Source organism: Eucyclogobius newberryi, unplaced genomic scaffold, assembly GCF_026437365.1.
Source record: "Eucyclogobius newberryi isolate DKJ021-1_F unplaced genomic scaffold, fEucNew1.0.hap1 SCAF_12, whole genome shotgun sequence".
NCBI lineage: Eukaryota > Metazoa > Chordata > Actinopteri > Gobiiformes > Gobiidae > Eucyclogobius > Eucyclogobius newberryi.
In genome coordinates this window covers 21923627-21943662 of record NW_027315746.1, presented here as the reverse complement: position 1 = coordinate 21943662, position 20036 = coordinate 21923627, and the positions used below count along the sequence as shown (strand labels likewise).

The following is a 20036-nucleotide window of genomic DNA, read 5'->3' as shown; positions in this document are numbered from 1 at the left end:
TTCTGTGGTCTTTGCCAGTTCATTGTTCTGCATGTGTTTGACTTTTTATGTTCAAAACACTCATAAGGCCATTGTCTGTGCTGCGCAGATGTAAATACACATTTACTCACGGAAAAGTCACTTAATGTACATTTTGTATGTTTAGATTTAGATTGTAGTTATATTAAATCAGACTAAATTATACATAATCAAAATAAAACATGTCTCTTCGAGAATAAAATTGTATTTTCTCTGTATTTAAGGCCTTATTTAAATAGTATCCAGTTTAAATTGAATATTGGAATAAGATGAAGTTTAAAGTAGTTTGAAAGAGTGAAATTACAACAAATGTTCTGCTCCAGCTCATACATTTGTGCAATATGAAGGTGGTTGTGCCAAATAAACTCACTCACTAAAACAAGTACCGGTAACCACCTGGAGATCTCCTGGGATGATTGGCTTCTTGGATGGCTGTTGTGACTGGTTACAAACTGCCCCACAATGCTCTTACGCCACACATTCTTAAAGGCTTGGGCTCATAGTGAAGCGCATGTACCCGCGGTCAGCCCACCTGTGTAGATGAAAGGTAGATGCTGTAAATTCCTCGCCTTCCCACCACAGCCCCTCGTTTGTTAGGCGCGGCAGAGTGGTTCTGTCTGAATCTGATACCTCCAACACTAACCACTAAACCAGAGTTTGAAGAGTTACTCAGACAGGATTATATAATAGTGAGATAATTTGCATTTGCAACACAGCAATTTAACTGTTCCTTCCACATTTATGTATGAACTATAATGTAAATGAGTTGGTATGTGAGTGCTCTGCACTGCATTTAGCATTCATGTTTTTTTCCCTGGTTGTTTTTCTTATCTACTTAAAAAGTTCCCAAATAATGGATCAGGGCCCAAAAGGGAATCCAAATATAAAGTTTAATATTAGACATTCAGTGTATTTATATTTTTAAAAGCCACGATAGGCCTTTAGTTTAAACCCGACAGACGAGATTGTTGTTAAGATTAATATGGAATATTTGTCGAGCCATTCTCTAACAAATAATGATTAAGTTTGTGAATCAAAAGTTATATAAGCCCCTGCCTGTTATCTGACTGTGAACGCACTCATTGACAGAATATTCAAGAGGACGGAGGTGTAAAAAGGGTCATCAGATAAGAAGAACAGATATGGGATGGCAAAAGTTGGGATTCCAGTGACATTCCTTCTTTTATTTTAATTACTGTACAAATGACTAAATCCAAATGGGCGTGTGATGGGATATAGGAAGTATACGATGTCTGCAGCTCGAACACCAATACTCTGATGAACCGATTAAGCATAATTCCATTGCATTTTTGGGTAGGCCAGATTACAGCTGATAGCGCCTGCCCCTGACCTGTGGGAGAAGGTGACTTGAATGGCAGTAAAGGAAAACACAATGGAAGAACAAAAGGCCAAACTCGTGATGCAGTGATGCTGGTGTTAGTGTGCATGCAAGTGTGCAGCCTGGGTGGCCAAGGGATGAGCGGCCATTGTTGCAGGAATTCAATAGCGCTGACTAGTAAAGTGTGTGTCTGAGTGTGCAGAGGGGGTGGTGTGTGTATTTGTACTTTTTTACTAAGCGCCGCGCAGAAGAACAGGGGAATTAGCTGTAAAGCTGACAAGAAAACACCCTACATACTGGCATACCACACAAAGTTATCTGAAAAATGTAAAGTGAGTTTATGTCCTATAGAGCAGTGGTTCTGACCTGTGGCCTGTAGTTCTAGTCTTTGTTTAGAATAGAGACAATTATTATCCTATTCCTCATTTAGAACTACTTCAGTCATAGTTGGTTCTATTTTATACCTGGTTTAGCCTTAGTTTACGTCCGGTTTGGATACAAAGGCACTCGAAAGAGCTGTCAAATGTATCAATGAGGAAAAAATCCTGTAAATAGGACATAATTTTACTCTTCTTTAATAGTTTCAAAATGGAACTACTTTTATTTTTATAATGATAGTGTTATGAAGACTGAAATGGTGGTATTATGACACTACTCAGAAGGGAAAATACCTTCTAGCTAGTGGGGTGAAAAGTTTTAGAACCATTGCTATAGAATATAAAATGTTATTGTACGGCATCATAAATTAAAAAAAAAATGTCAACAATACTCCAAAGGTTGGAGCCTATCAACTAATCCTAATGAACCACTCTCACATCCACTATTAACCAAAGTTTTGGAGGCACCAACCTACCCTTGTGTAGTGGAGTGCGCATGGTTTATGATGCTTAGTGAGACTATAATCAACTGGCCTTGGAAGTGAACCCACAACTTTCAAGCTGGCAGACACCTCTGTTACACCACTCTGCAAAATACCAGTTGTATTTGAGTCGATATAAGACTAATATACAGTATTCACATAGACATTAGTGCAACACAATATGGTGTAGTTTCAATACAGTCTGCTATTTTATTAGTTACTCTTCTTAGACACTTATAGCTGTCTCAAAATTGGGAAAGGGACTATGAATAAAGGTAAATTACGCTGCTGAATAATCAAAGCTAGTCAGAGTTCCACAACAAGCCTATAGTGTATATCCATACCTTGCTGCGCTGTAATTGCACCAGATTTCTTCTAATCATCTCTCACAGAAACAGAGGAAGAGGCAGATCAATATTTACTGAAAGCCGTCTCCAGTATAACAAATGTGTTTGCAATCTCTGTCCGGAGTGTGTAATGTGTGTGTGTTGGATATACCTTGGCCGTGACCGGGCCCATTGAGGGGCGGCAGCAGCAGCGGCGGTGAGAGGAGGAGGATGAAGTTCCAGGCAATCACGCAGACAGGCGGGAGGGCCCTGTGTAGTGTAAACATGTTTTAAATAAACAGGAACCAGTGTAATGCCCTTTTAATTGATTCATTCTGTGCTTGGTTGTTTACAGAAAGGGCTAAATATGAGTCTCGGCCTTGTGTTTATAAGTGCAGTGTTTAGTTCGAACAATAACAGTTTGAAGCGAGCACTGGATCCATGGTTCTGTTAGAGGACTATGTGGCTTTTGTCTGTTTCCTATATGCTGCATATGTTGGGATGTAACGGTAAGGAGAAGAAAGAACTAAAGAACTAAAACCAAATCGCGTTTCTCTCTGCAAAAACCCACAGTCTCCTCTTTACATTTTGGTGCCTGTACGTGTGACTGAAGTTGAAGCTGAAGCCACAATGTAATGATATGGTGGCAGGGCATTGAAGGGTATACTCCAAAGGCATGAAGGGAGGGAGGACGGGAGGGGGCAGTAATTAAACATATGCACACATAGAGGCGGAGAAGGAGAGCTAAACACATCCAAGTGGGGTAGTAAAAGCTAATGAAGGCTCAGTGCTATAGGCTGGCACACACAAGTATTTCATGTGGTGAGGAGGAGAGGAGGAGGACCGGGCCAGGCTGGGGCGCAAAAAGCCACCACTGATTCCACAACGAATGGGGCAAAGCACAGGATAAGCTATAATTGACACCATGCAAGAGTGTGGTTTTGCAATATAGTTTGTTGAAATGGCTGCAAAATCATTGTCTCTGCGATGGAAAAGACAAACAATGGAATTAACACATTTGCAGGGCACAAACAGTAAAAAAAACTTAACTGAAGTGAGAACAATTTTCAGAGGGATCCAGTAACATGAACTCTACAGTATTATGTAAAAGATTTAAGTAATAGCATTACCCATGTAGCCTTCTGTAAAATGTATGACGTTATACAGCGTTCATTTGAATCTGCAGCGAGAGAGAGAGATTATATCTTTTTACAACAAAAACTTTCAAAATATAAAGAACTGTGTTTATTAGACAATGGCTTAATTTTTTTTTTACTTTTTATTGGAGCAGAAGTGATTAAACCACTTATTATAAGTGCCTGCAGTTGGGGAAGAATGTCTCAGGTGCACATTCTCAGGTCCCCCCCTCACTGTCACAGACTCCCCCATCACCACCGTGGACTCCTTATACATCCTGGGAGTTCACCATCAACTCCCTCACCGGGAAGGCCCAGCAGAGAATGTATTTCCTGCGGCGGCTGAAGAAAGCCATACTGCCAGCGGAGATGATGGTGTAGTTCTACACGGCCATCATGGAGTCCATCCTCACCTCCTCCATCACCGTGTGATACGCTGGAGCCACAGCCAGGGACAAGCAGAGACTACAGCGCATTGTGTGCTCTGCTGAGAAGGTGATAGGCTTCCATCTCTGCAGGACCTGTACGTCTCCAGGGCTCTGGGACGAACAGGTCGGATCACAGACCCTTCTCACCCTGGACCATGGATCTATCATCCCTGGACACGGACTATTTGAGCTGCTCCCCTCAGGCAGGAGGCTACGGTCCATCCGGACTAGAACCTCCCGCTACAAGAACAGTTTCTTTTCCTCTGCCGTTGGACTCATGAACACATCGTAGCACCTTTCCACCTGTCTCTTTAATAATTCATGTAAATGATCCACTGTTTTGCGCTGCTACTTTGAACTATTGTTTTGATCTTTTAAATATTTTTATTTTGCACGCCCTTATTCTATACCTTTTATAATTATTATTATTATTATTATTATCGTTATTATTATTATTATTAGTGTTATAATACACTGTTTATTGTTGCACTTTAATGCTGAAGCAAGTTCCTGATTTGTTCACTAACAATGGCAATGAATCTGATTCTGATGCTGATAAAAGTAAACTATTGATAAAATATGTCAAATACTATATAAGCTACATTTAAAATAATAGTATCTCTACAGCTATAAGTGTTCTGGCAGTGTATGTAACTACTTCATCATCATGACTAATCCAGTGATGGTAAGTATTGGTCAGGTCAGTAAATGCAGGTGATGTCAGGGTTTCGCCTCTCACATGTGCATGCCACACTGAGTGTGGTGTGCTGGAAATCACTGTTAAACTCGGATTTGTTTTTCTTTGAGATCTTTGGGCTCCACATGTTGTAGCATGCCCCTTTCAAGCAAACATATGACTTTTCTAAAGGATCCAATAAAAGAGAGAAAAAAGAAACATTGGTGGGTTCGGGGGATTAATCTCCAAAGCACACTTACACATTTCTGCACTATTCATGGTCTGTGGTTTCAACCGGTGTTCCCTTAAAGAGCTGTATGTGGGCCTGCTGTATCTCAATCCAGGCTTTATATGGTTCTTAGGAAGGAATGTACCCAATTTATAGACACTGTTTTAGATGCAATTGAATTTGATGCTGGGTTTTCAATGAGCGTTTAGAGTCATATTACATCTTAAACCCTTAAGAAGACGCAGATACTGTTTTGAAGGTTGAAAGAGTTGTCACTTGGACATTAACACTATTTTAAGTGCAGAAATATTGCCTTGGAATTTTGTTTCTAGTATAGTTTATTTACTTCCAGATATGGCTGGGCTATAGAGTGATTCAATTTAAATTGTGATCTCTTTCCTGTGACTCTCTGCAATTTTGGTCCACTACAGCAGTGCTTTGAGTGAGTGACAGAAGAACTTTCAGAAGAAGCAGATGACTGCGGTTTCCTCAAGTTTACATGATTTGTGAAAAAAATCTAAATTGTGAAGATGGCTCTAAAAAAATGTAGACATACATTTTTGGCATTATAGCCCACCCAAGATACAACAGTACAGTTGCATCTTTTGCCCAAACCCGGTCACTGATCTTATTAAAAATACAACAAATGAAATACCCTACAGTGGCTGGACTATTCACTGTGACTGCAGCCGCTGCTCCAGCCATACAAACTAGCACCCAAACATAAGAAAAAGGCCAAATTTGCCAGCTGGGTAAACTTAGGTGGCACTGGCACACTGACAAGTGTTTGTGGATGGTCCCAGGGGTGAATAAACGGCTTATTGAACCATAAAAGTCGGTCTATATGGCAGCTTTTCTTAAATAATCGTCCAGTAAACAAATTGGGTGTCTGGCATGTTTCAGTAGAGGCATTCATGCAAAGAATACTAATATGCCCTAATGAGAGAGCCTTCAGACACACACTTACTTGAATGGACTTTTTGAATCCCTCTTGCTCCTGAATCTGATATACACGTTTATGTAATACGGCAATTTGTGGTCAAGAAATTATATTCATTTTCTGTAACCAGTGAATGTTGCCTTGTTCTGTACTGATATGTCTTTAATTTGTGTTAGAAGATATAGCGCTCTCTGCTGACTACAATGTATAATGCAATACCTCTGTACTCAAGGCTTACTCACGTTTCATCATAATAATAATAATAATAATAAGAAGAAGAAGAAGAAGAAGAAGAAGAAGAAGAAGAAGAAGAAGAAGAAGAAGAAGAAGAAGAAGAAGAAGAAGAAGAAGAAGAAGAAGAAGAAGAAGAGGGAGCAGAAGAAGAAGAATAAGAACACATTTCAAAACACATGAAGCGAACAGGCCTGCCTACCATTAAAAAAAATGAATTAAAAAAACATGATTCATTATTATTATTACCTTTCTCCCTCTTCTTCAGTCTGTAAATCTGCAATGTTTTCTTGGCACTGTACATAAAGTCTGTTTATTTTGTCTGCATTTGTCTGCAACAGCCAATTTTCTTTACATTGTGAAACTATGCTTTTGGGCGAATGGAAAAAGCAAACAAACTCAGAGCCAACAGATACATGACTTCTTCCAGATCAATCGCCACTATAACAGCAGCAATGTGGAGACGACATAGAATCTCTTACAGTGTACGAGAAAGAAATTAAGAGCTATCAAGTGAACACTGTATGACTGGTGTGAATGTGCAATGAAACCCAATTCAGGATTCAGTTATTAGAATTAAGCAGTCAATAATGATGAAAATGATGTTGAAATATATCGTAATGTGTACTTGACGCTGTTAAAGAAAATAAAAGAATGAACATTGTGCTTATGTTGAGACACTTTAAAACAGAGTGGGAAAATATAAACCTGTTGCTCCGTCTGTGAATTAAAGGAAAGTAGGCTACTTAGATCAGAGTGGAGCATGAGAAGCAGGGTAAAGAGAGCTGAGAGAGAGAGAGAGAGAGAGAGAGAGAGAGAGAGAGAGAGAGAGAGAGAGAGAGAGAGAGAGAGAGAGAGAGAGAGAGAGAGAGAGAGAGAGAGAGAGAGAGAGCACTGAAGGCAACAGGAGCATTCGAGGCACAGAAGGGTGCAGGAGGAGAAGGAGGAGGAGGGGGGATACCACCCACTAAGCCAGTTGTGGAGAAGTCCTGGGGGTTGGGCTGCTCACAGGAAACAGTTGTGGCTCCATCCCAGGCCTCACACCAAGCAGCTCGGGGCCACCCAGTCACTGACAGACAGACCCACCAAATGGTCTGGCCCGGCCAACTGACAGGGGTTTGTTTATTTTTCATCCTTCTGTGGCGAGGGGGAAAATTGTTCGGCACAGGCTGTTTATTAGGCCTTTGATTTGTCATGTCATGTGCCTGTGATCATATGGTGTACAAAAGACTGACGCGTAAAGAAGCTTTGGGAGGGTCAAAAATATATTAAAGAAGGAGTTGTCCTGGTGTGGTAAACAACAATCCAACACTAAAGGCCATGTGGAGTTGAAATTGCTGTTGTTGCAAAACAGGAATGCTGCTTTTACATTTAAATGCAAGTTTAAATTATGTAAGTAAGTACGCTAAATAACTACTACTAATAATAATAATAATAATAATAATAATAACACAACAATTTTACTACTAAACGACTCCTCCTCTTTCTCCTTCTCCTCCTCCTATTATTATTGTTATTATTAATAATAATTAATAGTATTATTATTAAAACTAGATGCTGTTGTTGCTGTTGCTGCTATTGTTGTTGTTGTTGTTGTTGTTGTTGTGGTGGTGGTAGTGGTGGTGGTGTTACTTTTAATGGCAGTTGACAGCCAACTGAAAAGGTGCATTTACCACCACCTACTGCTGTAGTTGTACGTCTTCAAAGTATGTGTTTTACACTATATAGGGATGGCCCAACGCACCCTCAGTCTGATTTGTGTAGCATGCTTCTGTGCATCGGCATGGGGAATTAACACATATCACAATGAAGGTTGTGGCTCCGCTGCACAGAGACCGTAACGTTTATATCCAAAAATGTGATCAGTTTTAATGCCCCACTCCTGAAGATGAGTAGGCTGGGCTAACGCCCAAGGAGGAGTTCATAAAAGTTTGAAGCGTAAAAATTGGGATATTTAGAGGTTTCTCTCATTGGTATGGCTACGGATTCACCACGGGAACAACAGTACCGGGGAATAGCGGCCCAGGGGATCACCAGTACTGGAAATATTGGGCTTGGCTTGACATTTTTACACTGCACATGATTCTTTTAAATATCAGCTGGTCCAATCTGCACCTAAAACTGTTGTATTTTTTTTATTTAATAAACTAGCTTTTAAATATTGTGTCCAGAATTGTAAGCACTCAAATGAAAAATATTATTTATGAACTTCGAAAATATTAAAGATACCATAGTACCATTTCCATATAAATCCCAAGCTCTATTGGGACAGAGACATTTGTTGTTGTGTTACTTTTAATGGCGGTTGGCAGCCAACTGTAGTTGTACGTCTTCAGTAGTTGTACGTGTTCAAAGTATGTGTTTTAAGCTATACCGTAAAATAAAGAGTGAAAGAGAGGGACAGAAAGAAAAAGAGGGAGAGAAAGAGAGGAAAAGGAGAGAGATTTAATTTGAATTCAATATTAAGATTTGTTGTCGCTGTTGTTGTTATTGTTGCGTTCATTTTAATGGCTGTTGGCAGCTAACTGAAAAGGTGCATTTACCGCCACCTACTGGATTGAGTGTGGACAGGAGCTCCATGGAAACCATAATACCAAGGGGATTCTCTTAAGGATCTTCCAATCAATCCTGTGTTATACAAGTAAGTAAATTTAGTCTTACACGATTTTTGCAACTGGATTGTAAGAAGATTCAGCAGATTTAATTCCTGTTTATTGTTTTGAAACCATAAAACTAATTCAGTTCTCTCTCTTACATATAGTGTACAGTGAAACAGCACATGCTCAACAGTTTCTGGTCCTTGACAGTGATTACACATTGACAGTGACACAAACCGGTAGGATGTTTGCCTATCCTAGTCCATTCTCATGCGAGCAAAGGCTTTCTTCCCCTGTGTTCCTGCCCATGGATCTGCATAGACCAACACTACTTTGTATCTGATACAGATGCCGTCCAGTATCACAAAGACTACAACAATCTTGCCAAGGTTTATATAGATTACTCTTAATAATGGGCTTGACTTCAGATTTACTGTTGTTGTTGTTGTTGTTGTTGTTGTTGTTGTTGTTGTTGTTGTTGTTGTTGTTGTTGTTGTTGTTGTTGTTGCTTTTAATGGCGGCTGGCAGCCAACTGCAAAGGTGCATTTCTTCTTCTGCTTCTTCTTTGGTGTTTTATGGCGGTACCAACTGCCTCTTTTTTAGACTTTGGACTTAATGATTTAGACTTTATGATTTAGACAGCTCGTTTTACGGAACTATAACAATTTACTTGTTGTAGTTGTTGTGTTGCTTTTAATGGCGGTTGGCAGCCAACTGTAGTTGTATGTCTTCCGTAGTCTTCAAAGTATGTGTTTGGGTCGTTTTAATTTTTTTACACAGAACACAGGAGTTGTTTTATACTGTTTTATGTTTTAATCTCCCTGCAGCAGTTGTTTTATACTGTTTTATGTTTTAATATCAGATTCCTTGGAACAAAGGAGCTTGATTGGGCAGATATAGAAAACAGGCTAAAGGCGCTAAATGGGAGTCGGAATGATGGGGGTCTGCTTTTGGGGAGTCAGAGTGATCAGAGTGACGAGATGGGGGTGGGGGTGGTCTCCTGTCCTCGCCCAGTCTCGTAGACGCATGGCTACCAAGCAGCACCATCAGTGGAAATATTAAAGCCTATAGAATGAAGCCTAAAGAATAAAGCTGTACGGTGGAAGCACCGAACGTCAAAGAAGGAGAGGAAGATGAAGAAGAGTCTCCCTGGAATAAAGCCGGTTGTTGTTGTTGTTGTTGTTGTTGTTGTTGTTGTTGTTTTATGGCGGTTGACATCCGAGTGTTGCATTACGCCAGACTTTATTCCTTAGACTTTGTCGTAGTCCTAAAAGTTCTTCTTCCAGTGCCTTGACTTCCAGTGCTTTGTCCTCAGATTCTGTCGTAGTCCGTAAAAGTACTCCTTCCATTGCTTTGGTGTTACAAAGCCCATGAGGTCATGATATGTCTTTGTGACTAGAATAGTTGTTGTTGTTGTTGTTGTTGTTGTTGTTGTTGTTGTTGTTGTTGTTGTTGTTGTTGTTGTTGTTTTATGGCGGTTGGCATCCAATTGTTGCATTACCGCCAGACTTTATTCCTCAGACTTTTCGTAGTCCTCAGACTGTCGTAGTCCGTAAAAGTACTCCTTCCATTGCTTTGGTGTTACAAAGCCCATGAGGTCATGATATGTCTTTGTGACTAGAATAGTTGTTGTTGTTTCAGAGACCAACCAGGAGTACTTTCACGGACTACGACAGTCTGAGGACTACGAAAAGTCTGAGGAATAAAGTCTGGCGGTAATGCAACACTCGGATGCCAACCGCCATTAAACAACAACAACAACGAGGAGTACTTTTACGGACTACGACAGAGTCTGAGGACTACGAAACGTCTGAGGAATAAAGTCTGGCGGTAATGCAACACTCGGATGCCAACCGCCATAAAACAACAACAACAACAACAACAACAACCGGCTTTATTCCAGGGAGACTCTTCTTCATCTTCCTCTCCTTCTTTGACGTTCGGTGCTTCCACCGTACAGCTTTATTCTTTAGGCTTCATTCTATAGGCTTTAATATTTCCACTGATGGCGCTGCTTGGTAGCCGTGCGTCTACGAGACTGGACGAGGACAGGAGACCACCCCCACCCCCATCTCGTCACTCTGATCACTCTGACTCCCCAAAAGCAGACCCCCATCACTCCGACTCCCATTTAGCGCCTTTAGCCTGTTTTCTATATCTGCCCAATCAAGCTCCTTTGTTCCAAGGAATCTCCCTGCAGCTTTAGCAATGATCCTGATCCTTTCAGTTCTGCTTTGAGTCTGAGCAGCACAGTTTACAACATCCACCATAAAGAGTACAAAATCCTCTCTATCCACAACCAGGGTATTCTCATTAATTCTGGAACCTGCACACTTGGGACCTCCACTCTTGAAACCTTCACACTTCTTGGGAGCCACGCTGGCCTTTCTCATTTCGCCCTGGCTGGGAGCAGCGCTGGCTCCTCTCTCTGTATTTACTCTAAACTCGTTACTTGAAACTTTCTTGACTGCATCTGCATAGGATATACCTTGAGAGACCTTTATTTTATGCACCTCAGCAGCTCTTTTGCTAAACCTGCATCCCCCGTAGGCAGAGCTATGTTCTTCCCCACAGTTACAGCACTTCAGTTTTGCTCCCACGTCACACTTTCCATACTCGTGATCTCCTGCACATTTACCACATCTTTGCCTCCCTCTACAGACCGCTGCAATATGCCCAAAGCGCTGGCACTTAAAGCAACGCAGGGGCGGTGGAACATATGGCCTAACGTCATGGCACATGAACCCAATGAACACCTTACTAGGCAGGCACCTCCCTTCAAGTGTTACCATTACCGACAAGCTGTCACATCTTACCCCAGACCGGGTCACCTTCAACCGCCTAGCGTCCACCACCGTAGCTCCAGTCAAATTCTCCTTAACTTCATCCACAAACGTCGCCGTAGGGACACCTACGATAACTCCTCTGACCGTGTTTCTTTCAGCATCAGACACAAGAATGTCCTTTCCACCCAGACGTTTAGTTCCAATCGCCTTCCGTTGCTGAGCCGCGTCCTTGCACACGACCAGCAGCGAGCCATCTCTAAGGACACTCGCACTCTTGATCACTCCCACAGCTACAGTTAGGCTCTTTGACAATGCCACTGAATTCCACTCCTTAAAGGATGCACTATCCTGTGCAAGCTTTATGATCACCTTACAGTCTCTGCTCTCACCCCGGATATCAATAGCTTCAGCCTCATCCTGCTGCTCATTCCCAGAACCCTCGGACGAGCTAAGGGACTTTTTACGTTTCCGGGCACGTGCAGGCAGAAAAGGCTGCTCCTCCACGCCGTCCAGAACGTCTTCGACCACCGATCCACTCTCCTCCGCCATCTCCCGTCTCTCCAGACCGGAGACTAGCTCTTCTTCTTCTTCTTCTTCTTCTTCTTCTTCTTCTTCTTCTTCTTCTTCTTCTTCTTCTTCTTCTTCTTCTTCTTCTTCTTCTTCTTCTTCTTCTTCTTCTTCTTCTTCTTCTTCTTCTTCTTCTTCTTCTTCTTCTTCTTCTTCTTCTTCTTCTTCTTCTTCTTCTTCTTCTTCTTCTTCTTCTTCTTCTTCTTCTTTGTTATTGTATCCTATAGTTGTTGTTTCAGAGACCAATCATTGGTCTCTGAAACAACAACAACTTTTCTAGTCACAAAGACATATCATGACCTCATGGGCTTTGTAACACCAAAGCAATGGAAGGAGTACTTTTACGGACTACGACAGAGTCTGAGGACTACGAAAAGTCTGAGGAATAAAGTCTGGCGGTAATGCAACAATTGGATGCCAACCGCCATAAAACAACAACAACAACAACAACCCTATATTGTAAAAAAAAAGTTTTTAATGTCACAAAAGCCAATATTCTAGAATGTCACTTTAAAGACCCTCTGTAAATATACACATACTTTGAACAACTGAAGTTGTAGGGATACAACTTCAGTTGTTCAAAGTATTTTCTTAAGTCATTTGAGTTGGCGGTAATGCAACAATTGGATGCAACGAAAAGTCTGAGGAATAAAGTCTGGCGGTAATGCAACAATTGGATGCCAACCGCCATAAAACAACAACAACAACAACAGCAACAATTGGATGCCAACCGCCATAAAACAACAACAACAACAACAACAACAACAACAAACCGCCTCTGGCAGTAATGCAACACTTGGATGCCAACCGCCATAAAACAACAACAACGACATAAAACGCCAAAGATGAAGCTGGCGAGGGAGAAGGCCAGCTGGAATAAAGTCTAAGGAATAAAGTCTGGCGGTAATGTAACACTTGGATACCAGCCGCCATAAAACACCATAGAAGAAGAACAACAACAACTACTACAGAAGAAGAATACAGTCTAAGACGTAATGTAACACTTGGATACCGACCACCCTAAAACACCATAGAAGAAGTCAAAAGAATGAAGAATAGAAGTCTAAAGAAACTCCAAAGAAGAAGAAATACAGTGGGTGGCGGTAATGTAACATTTGGATACCAACTGCCATAAAACACCAAAGAAGAACTGAAGTTGTCCGTTGTACGTATGGCGGTAAATGCACCTTTTAAGTTGGCTGCCACCCACCATTAAAAGTAACACAACAGCAGTAGGTGGTTCTCTCTCCTTCTCTCTCTTTCTCTCTGCGGTATATTGTAAAACACATACTTTGAAGATGTACAACTACAGTAGGTGGTGGTAAATGCACCTCTTCAGTTCGCGGCCGTTGTGCCCTCTTTTGTGTAAAATGCTTCTGAGCATGGGCATGGCAGATCAACACAAATTTCAGTGAACAGAAACTGTAATCCTTATACTAAAATAAATTCTAACTTTTGATGCCCCTCTCCTCAAGATCATTGTCACCAAATGTGAAGTTGTAAAAGTGTGAAGAGTAAAAATTTGCTCATTTTAGAGATTTTGCAATTTTCCCAATAACATTGATCGATAACATTGGAGGTTTCTTTCATTGGTACGGCTATGGCATAAGAATGACATGGGTCCAACTGGCGTTTTTGATCAGGATTCCAACATAGAATTTTGTATAAAATATGAATTATGTAAGAACTACACATTTTATGTGGTGATTTTCCCATTGGGATAACATGGGAGGTGTCTGTCATCGCTATGGCTACACCGTAAAAATATTCACCCATTGCTGAGGCTTGGGTCTAATATTAATAACGATACCATTTGATAAACAATATAAAATATGCAGACACAGTAAATTAAAGTTTTGTGAATAAAATCAAACTGGACTTTGTAGACAAAATGCAAAATAAACAAAGTCGGACAACAATGCAAAGTCATCGGGGCAAATAAAACTATATTGTAATCGTGAGTTATCTAAAGCAAAAACCAAACCGAATTAAGTTTAAAAATAATCAGATGAACTGACGTAGAAGCACATTTGGTCAAATATCCAGGAGATGGCGCTGCACCATAAACTCCGCCCGGAAAGTACGACAGAGCGGCGAGAACCAATCAGAGTCAAACAACCCGGAAATCACATATTTGAAATTGGGGGCGGCGTTAACTTTTCTTCTTGTTTGAGTTTTGGTCCGATATGTTGAGAATTTAAATCGGGAAACTCATTTCTTTTAACACCTCACGTGTATTTTAACTAAAGATCGGCGGTTTTAGTCTCCGTTTTGCAGCACATCGTGAAGGTAACCATAGAAATAAAGGAGACGACATGGACACGAGCTTGTACAAATGCCTTGTTGGGCGCTCTATAAACATAAGTCGAAGCGATGGTAATTTGCTTTGTTTTAAACTTCCTAAAAGTATGTAATAATACCTATGCTATATCACATTCTGATTATCTGCTTTGTTCTGTTTCTTTTAGGTCGAATCCATTTGGCCACGGTCAAAACTGTGGATACTGCCAAGTCCACTGTTATGGTGGAGTGGCAGGAGAAGGGCAACTGCAGGGGAAAAGAAGTTAGTAACTCAATCTTAGGATCATCCATTTGATCTATTATGTTTTCATCTCAATGCTCATTTCTCACATTAGAACCGAGTGTTGGTATTCAGTTAAACAAAACGTAACAACAATTTAAAATAAATAAACGTGTACCAAATATTTCTCTACAGCGGAAAGACACCTGTCCAGACTGTTCATAGAATATGTTTTGTTTTGTGTTGTTCTCAGGTTGAAGTCGATGAATTGTGCATTCTAAACCCTGAATTGTTAGAGATTAAAACTGAGAACGAGAATGCTTCAGGTCCACCCTCTGCTGCTCCAGAAAAGGTTTGTTCACGTCATAATGTCCTACGTTTTGTTCTGAATGAATGAAACAACCCTGTTTTTGTTATTGATGACTAGAAGTACGAGGGTCGCTTGCGTTCATCGAGGATCCCAGCCATTGCCTCGTGTATGTATAAACTGTATTATGTGTATAAACTGCACTTTGATCCTTTTCTTAAGTCATTTGAGTTGTCGATAAGATTGTGAAAGACCTTTTTGTATATGAGCTTTGTACTAAACTATACCAACCTAAAGGGATGCACCCTGAGGCTATCCTGATGGAGTAATTGTAGACAAAATATATATTTTAGTGTAATTCTTAGTTTCTCCCAGCACATGACATATTTTGAAGTCAGTGTATTGTATTGTTAACAATTATTCAATTTTCTTAATTAGTTGACCACCATCTCCAATAATTGATTAGTTGCGGCTAATTGATGAACTCGTTTTAACCTTAACTTTGATTAATGCTATAATATTTATTCACCAGCTTCTTTTTCTGCAAAACTTCCTGCTCCTGCAGTGGTTAAAGCTGAAGAGGAAGGTTGGCAATGCTTGTACCTCACTTAAATGTCTTTGCTTTTTTGGTGCTTTAAATTAATATATTCTGCACGTTTTACAAGGGCTCTAGGGGCACAGCTTTGACACTTTTTTATATCTTTAAAGAAACATTGTGTGGAATCTATTGCTCTATTTTCTTTTACTATACAAAGGGATTGGTCTAATCTGCATTTTAAATTTAAACTACATTTCCACAAACTTTCTTTGAATCAAATTTTTGGGAAATATTAGGGCTCACAAATACAAATGTGTCTTTTCTACTGAACATGTTTAAATGGATGATATCATGGTTACATTCTTATTATATGACACAACATTTTAATTTCGCAATTAAAATTCGTGTCAACTCCGTCATTCATAATACAAGATTTTTTCTGATTCCAGTTTCCCTTAGGCCTCAGGCCAGGCAGACCTGTCATTTTCAGGCCTCTGCTCCTTCTGCAGCATTGGCCACAAATATGGGCTCAAAATCGGATGCCACTGACATAGATTTAGGTATGTTTTGTGAACCTGGTATATGACGTTTTGGACCTTGTGGGGCATCTGTATTACTGAATGTCAAGAAATTACACATGAATCAATGCTATTACTTAACAGTCAGAGAACATAATTCAACTTAGAATATTAAACGACACAGAAACGTCAGTCTTTTGTGTGGCTTGCAAGGGAGAGGAAGGCTTAGCCAAGTCAAGATGTTGTAAGCAACCTGAACGACTTTCCAAAATCACTCTCAGCGTTCCTCCCTCTTACAAGTCATTTTATTAAAATCACACATAGAAAGGAGGCGGGTCACATTTCTCATTGGTCAGCTTCACATTAAGGCACTTGTCTTTTACGTAGAGATCAAGCCTTGGGTAAACATTACCCAGACTCCTCTTTTGGGCTGTCACCCCCCCTCCTCGGGTAAACATTCTTTGGCCCATTTTTACGACCCCTTCACAAACAAATGCTGTCACACACCCGTTCTTCTCTTAGACTAATGATGCAGATAAAATATCACTATTATGCAGATAAAATACATCACAGAAATATAATCATATATTCACATTTTATCACACTGAACGAAGGAAACCACTCCAGTGTTGAAACCTATGCAAATACCATTGCTGTCACTACTGCCTATTTGTTATATAATTCCAGTACATTATAATACTTATTGCTTCTCTTCTAAAGCAACCAATTCTAACCAGCGGTGCAAAAAGAATAAAACTAAGCCGACCATGTCATTAGCTGAAGCTCGTGAGGCTGTAAAAGAGAATGATGAACCTCCCCAGCCTACTAAAGGTCAGTTTGCTTGTGCATATTTTATACTTACGACACACAATTGTTAAATGTTGTATTTTTAAATGCCTTGCTTGTAATCCTTTCAAATGTTTCCTGCAATTTAAGGTAGAAGAAAAAGTGTGGCTCCCCAAGAACTGAACAAGACCAACAAACGCATGTCTTGTGTTGTTAAGCCGCCTGAACTGCAACCAAAGAGAGGAAAGGTTGGTGAAGATCTGCATTATGTGTAAATAAGGGAAAATGTAGCATTCATATAAAATTGTGTTTTTGTCGCCTTTACAACTCAGTTTGGAGAACCAAATCGACCTAATAAAAAATTCTATGAGATGATCCAAGACTTCAGAGAAACGTTGGAAATAAAGCCAACATTGACCTCTGAAGTGGTAAAGTGATTGATCTATGAAGTGGACGATGTCATTAAATTAACAAGACAACACATTTCTCTAAAATGTCTTTGTTTACAGGCTGAATCTCAAAGGATTTGCGTCTGTGTTCGCAAAAGGCCTCTGAACAAACAAGGTGCTTTGTGAATGCATATTTTATTTCTCACAAATGCGTTCATGTTTTTTCTTTTACTCATAATATCTTTTTTATTTTTCCAAAGAGAGCAATAAAAAGGAGATAGACGTTGTGTCTGTACCAGGCAATGGAGCTCTTTTGGTCCATGAGCCAAAACAGAAAGTGGATCTCACAAAATATTTGGACAACCAAGTCTTCCAGTTTGATTACTCTTTTGATGAGAGCGCTACCAATGACCTGGTTTACAAGTAAAGAACTACAATCAATATTGAGACGTCATCACACACACACTACCAGCCTATTGTAATACTTGATCTTGTTCAGGTTTAGTGCAAAACCATTGGTTAAATCCATATTTGAAGGGGGCATGGCAACATGTTTTGCATATGGTCAGACTGGAAGTGGAAAGACTCATGTAAGGCTTACTTGACTTTTACTTTATACACTTAATTTCATATTATGCATTTCACATGTTTTCATCCTTGAATACAGACAATGGGAGGCGACTTCTCTGGCAAGCAACAAAACAGTGCTAAAGGAATCTACGGTTTTGCGTGTAAGTCTGAGGAACTTTATAAAGACTGAGGCATGTTTTCAAACTTTTTTCTTAATTTAAATTGAAAATGCGTTGTCTTTGATTTCAGCACAGGATGTGTTTGCTTATCTTAACCACTGGAAGTACTCGAAACTGGAACTGATTGTTTACGTGAGCTTCTTTGAGATCTACAATGGCAAAGTATGATTCAATTTCCGTACTTCCGATTCATACAATGGCTATTCAAAATATATTTTACCATCTACCACACTCAATTTTAGGTGTATGACCTACTGAACAAGAAGGCAAAGCTCAGAGTATTGGAAGATGAACACCAGCAGGTTCAGGTGGTGGGACTTGAAGAGATCTACGTCACCTCACCAGATGAAGTCATCAAACTGATACAAGTGGGCAGTGCGTGCAGGTACAAGTTGTCATGCTTGCCTTGTTCTACATCGTTTATGAAAGTCCGATCTTCTCCAATCACATCTATAGAAATTACTATCTTTCAATTGCAGAAAAAATACATTGAGTAAATGCTTTCTACTCAAAAGGTCATTTTTTTTATTTTATTTTCACAGAACATCAGGGCAGACATCAGCCAATGCGAACTCCTCTCGCTCTCATGCTATTCTTCAGATTATTCTACGACGTAGTGATAGAAGCCGCTCACTACATGGGAAGTTTTCTCTGGTTGATTTGGCTGGTAATGAGCGTGGCACAGACGTCAGCAGCAACGACCGCAGCACTTTGGTTGAGACTGCTGAGATCAATCGCAGCCTCTTGGCTCTTAAGGTGGGTTATAGGTATTATCTAGCTTGCTATTTTGAAATATTTTAAATTTCTACATAATCGGGCTGCAAGATATATTCCAGTATTATCGAAACTGCAATTTGAAGTTGCAAACACTGCAATTATTCAATCAACATAATTTCCGCTGCAAAGATTAAAATATACACTGAAAAACTGCTAGCCCTGTAATTTAGACTTCTACTTGTATGTTCTGAAATGCATGCGATTCTTGTATTAGTTTAGCAGTTGTTCAGCCCTACTACATGTTCTTGTACTTTCAGGAGTGCATTCGTTCCCTTGGTAAAAACAGCGACCACATTCCTTTCCGAATGAGCACTTTGACCAAGGTTCTTAGGGATTCCTTTATCGGAGAGAAGTCCAGGACCTGCATGGTGTGTGAAGTTCTCCACTTTTTAACCTCAAGCTTTCAGGACACTTTTATTCTATGTATAGTATTTCACTCTTTCTCCTTATAGATTGCCATGGTTTCTCCAAGCATGGCCTCCTGTGAATATACAATGAACACACTTCGTTATGCAGACAGGTACTTCAAAATTGTATGATGCCAAATCATTTGCTTTAAATTCCAGTCGGCTTTTAAAGCTATCCTTGTACATTTTAACCTGTGACAGGGTAAAAGAACTGAATGGAAATGCCAAATGTAATGGAGTTGCAAAGGCAGAAGAGTCCACAGATACCTCATCAGAGGTACAATTGTACAAATATTTAGAAGCCATGTATTGTATACAAGGCTTAAATAGAGTGTGCATTCTCATCAGGAATCTCCAGTGGATACCAGTGTCTACGAGGCTATTTCTCAAGTAACTGAACTTGAAGAGAAGGTTTATGGGCAGTTGCAGGTAAATACAATTGTTATTTCATAGCTATATTTTTAATTCATACATTAAACACTAGAAGTTTATTTATTTATGTATTTTTGTCTCATCTTTAGAAAGCAAGTAGTCTGGTTGTGGCCATGCAGCAGACCTCGTTTAATATTGAGTCAAGGCTTCCAGACATTATGGATTACTCCCAGATGTTGATGGGTTTGTGGATTTTAAAGTTGCATTGCCATTTTGTTTTGCATTTTGTGCATTTTTAGTCTAAGTGGCTTTATCCTTTTTATTATGCTTCATTTGCAGACGCCGCTTTGGCTCTGAAGTCTGCTGTAGAGCAAGAGAGAATGGCAAGGCTCAATCATTGAGCCATTACCTTGCTTGGCCTGTCTAATAAGTTTTATTAACTTTTATTAACATTTATTAAATAAAAATTTTGAAATCATCTGTATGTTACGTATTTTTGGGATGTGCAGTTTTTTTATTTTCACTTTTGCACTTGAAAGT

At 39.9% G+C, this 20036-nt stretch overlaps 1 protein-coding gene across 1 annotated transcript; it reads left to right on the top strand.

The window, feature by feature from the left end:
- Positions 1-14269: 14269 nt before the first annotated feature.
- On the top strand, positions 14270-19916 carry kif2c (kinesin family member 2C). The gene is made up of 22 exons (XM_072441454.1): positions 14270-14508; positions 14601-14695; positions 14907-15005; positions 15081-15129; positions 15493-15546; positions 15948-16067; positions 16737-16847; positions 16953-17050; positions 17135-17230; positions 17312-17366; positions 17452-17614; positions 17691-17781; positions 17859-17922; positions 18011-18102; positions 18183-18325; positions 18483-18696; positions 18975-19085; positions 19170-19237; positions 19326-19401; positions 19473-19553; positions 19646-19739; positions 19836-19916. Exons 1-22 carry the CDS (start codon positions 14448-14450, stop codon positions 19895-19897), a joined length of 2097 nt encoding a protein of 698 aa, XP_072297555.1. The 5' UTR covers positions 14270-14447; the 3' UTR covers positions 19898-19916.
- The last annotated feature ends 120 nt before the right edge of the window (positions 19917-20036 follow it).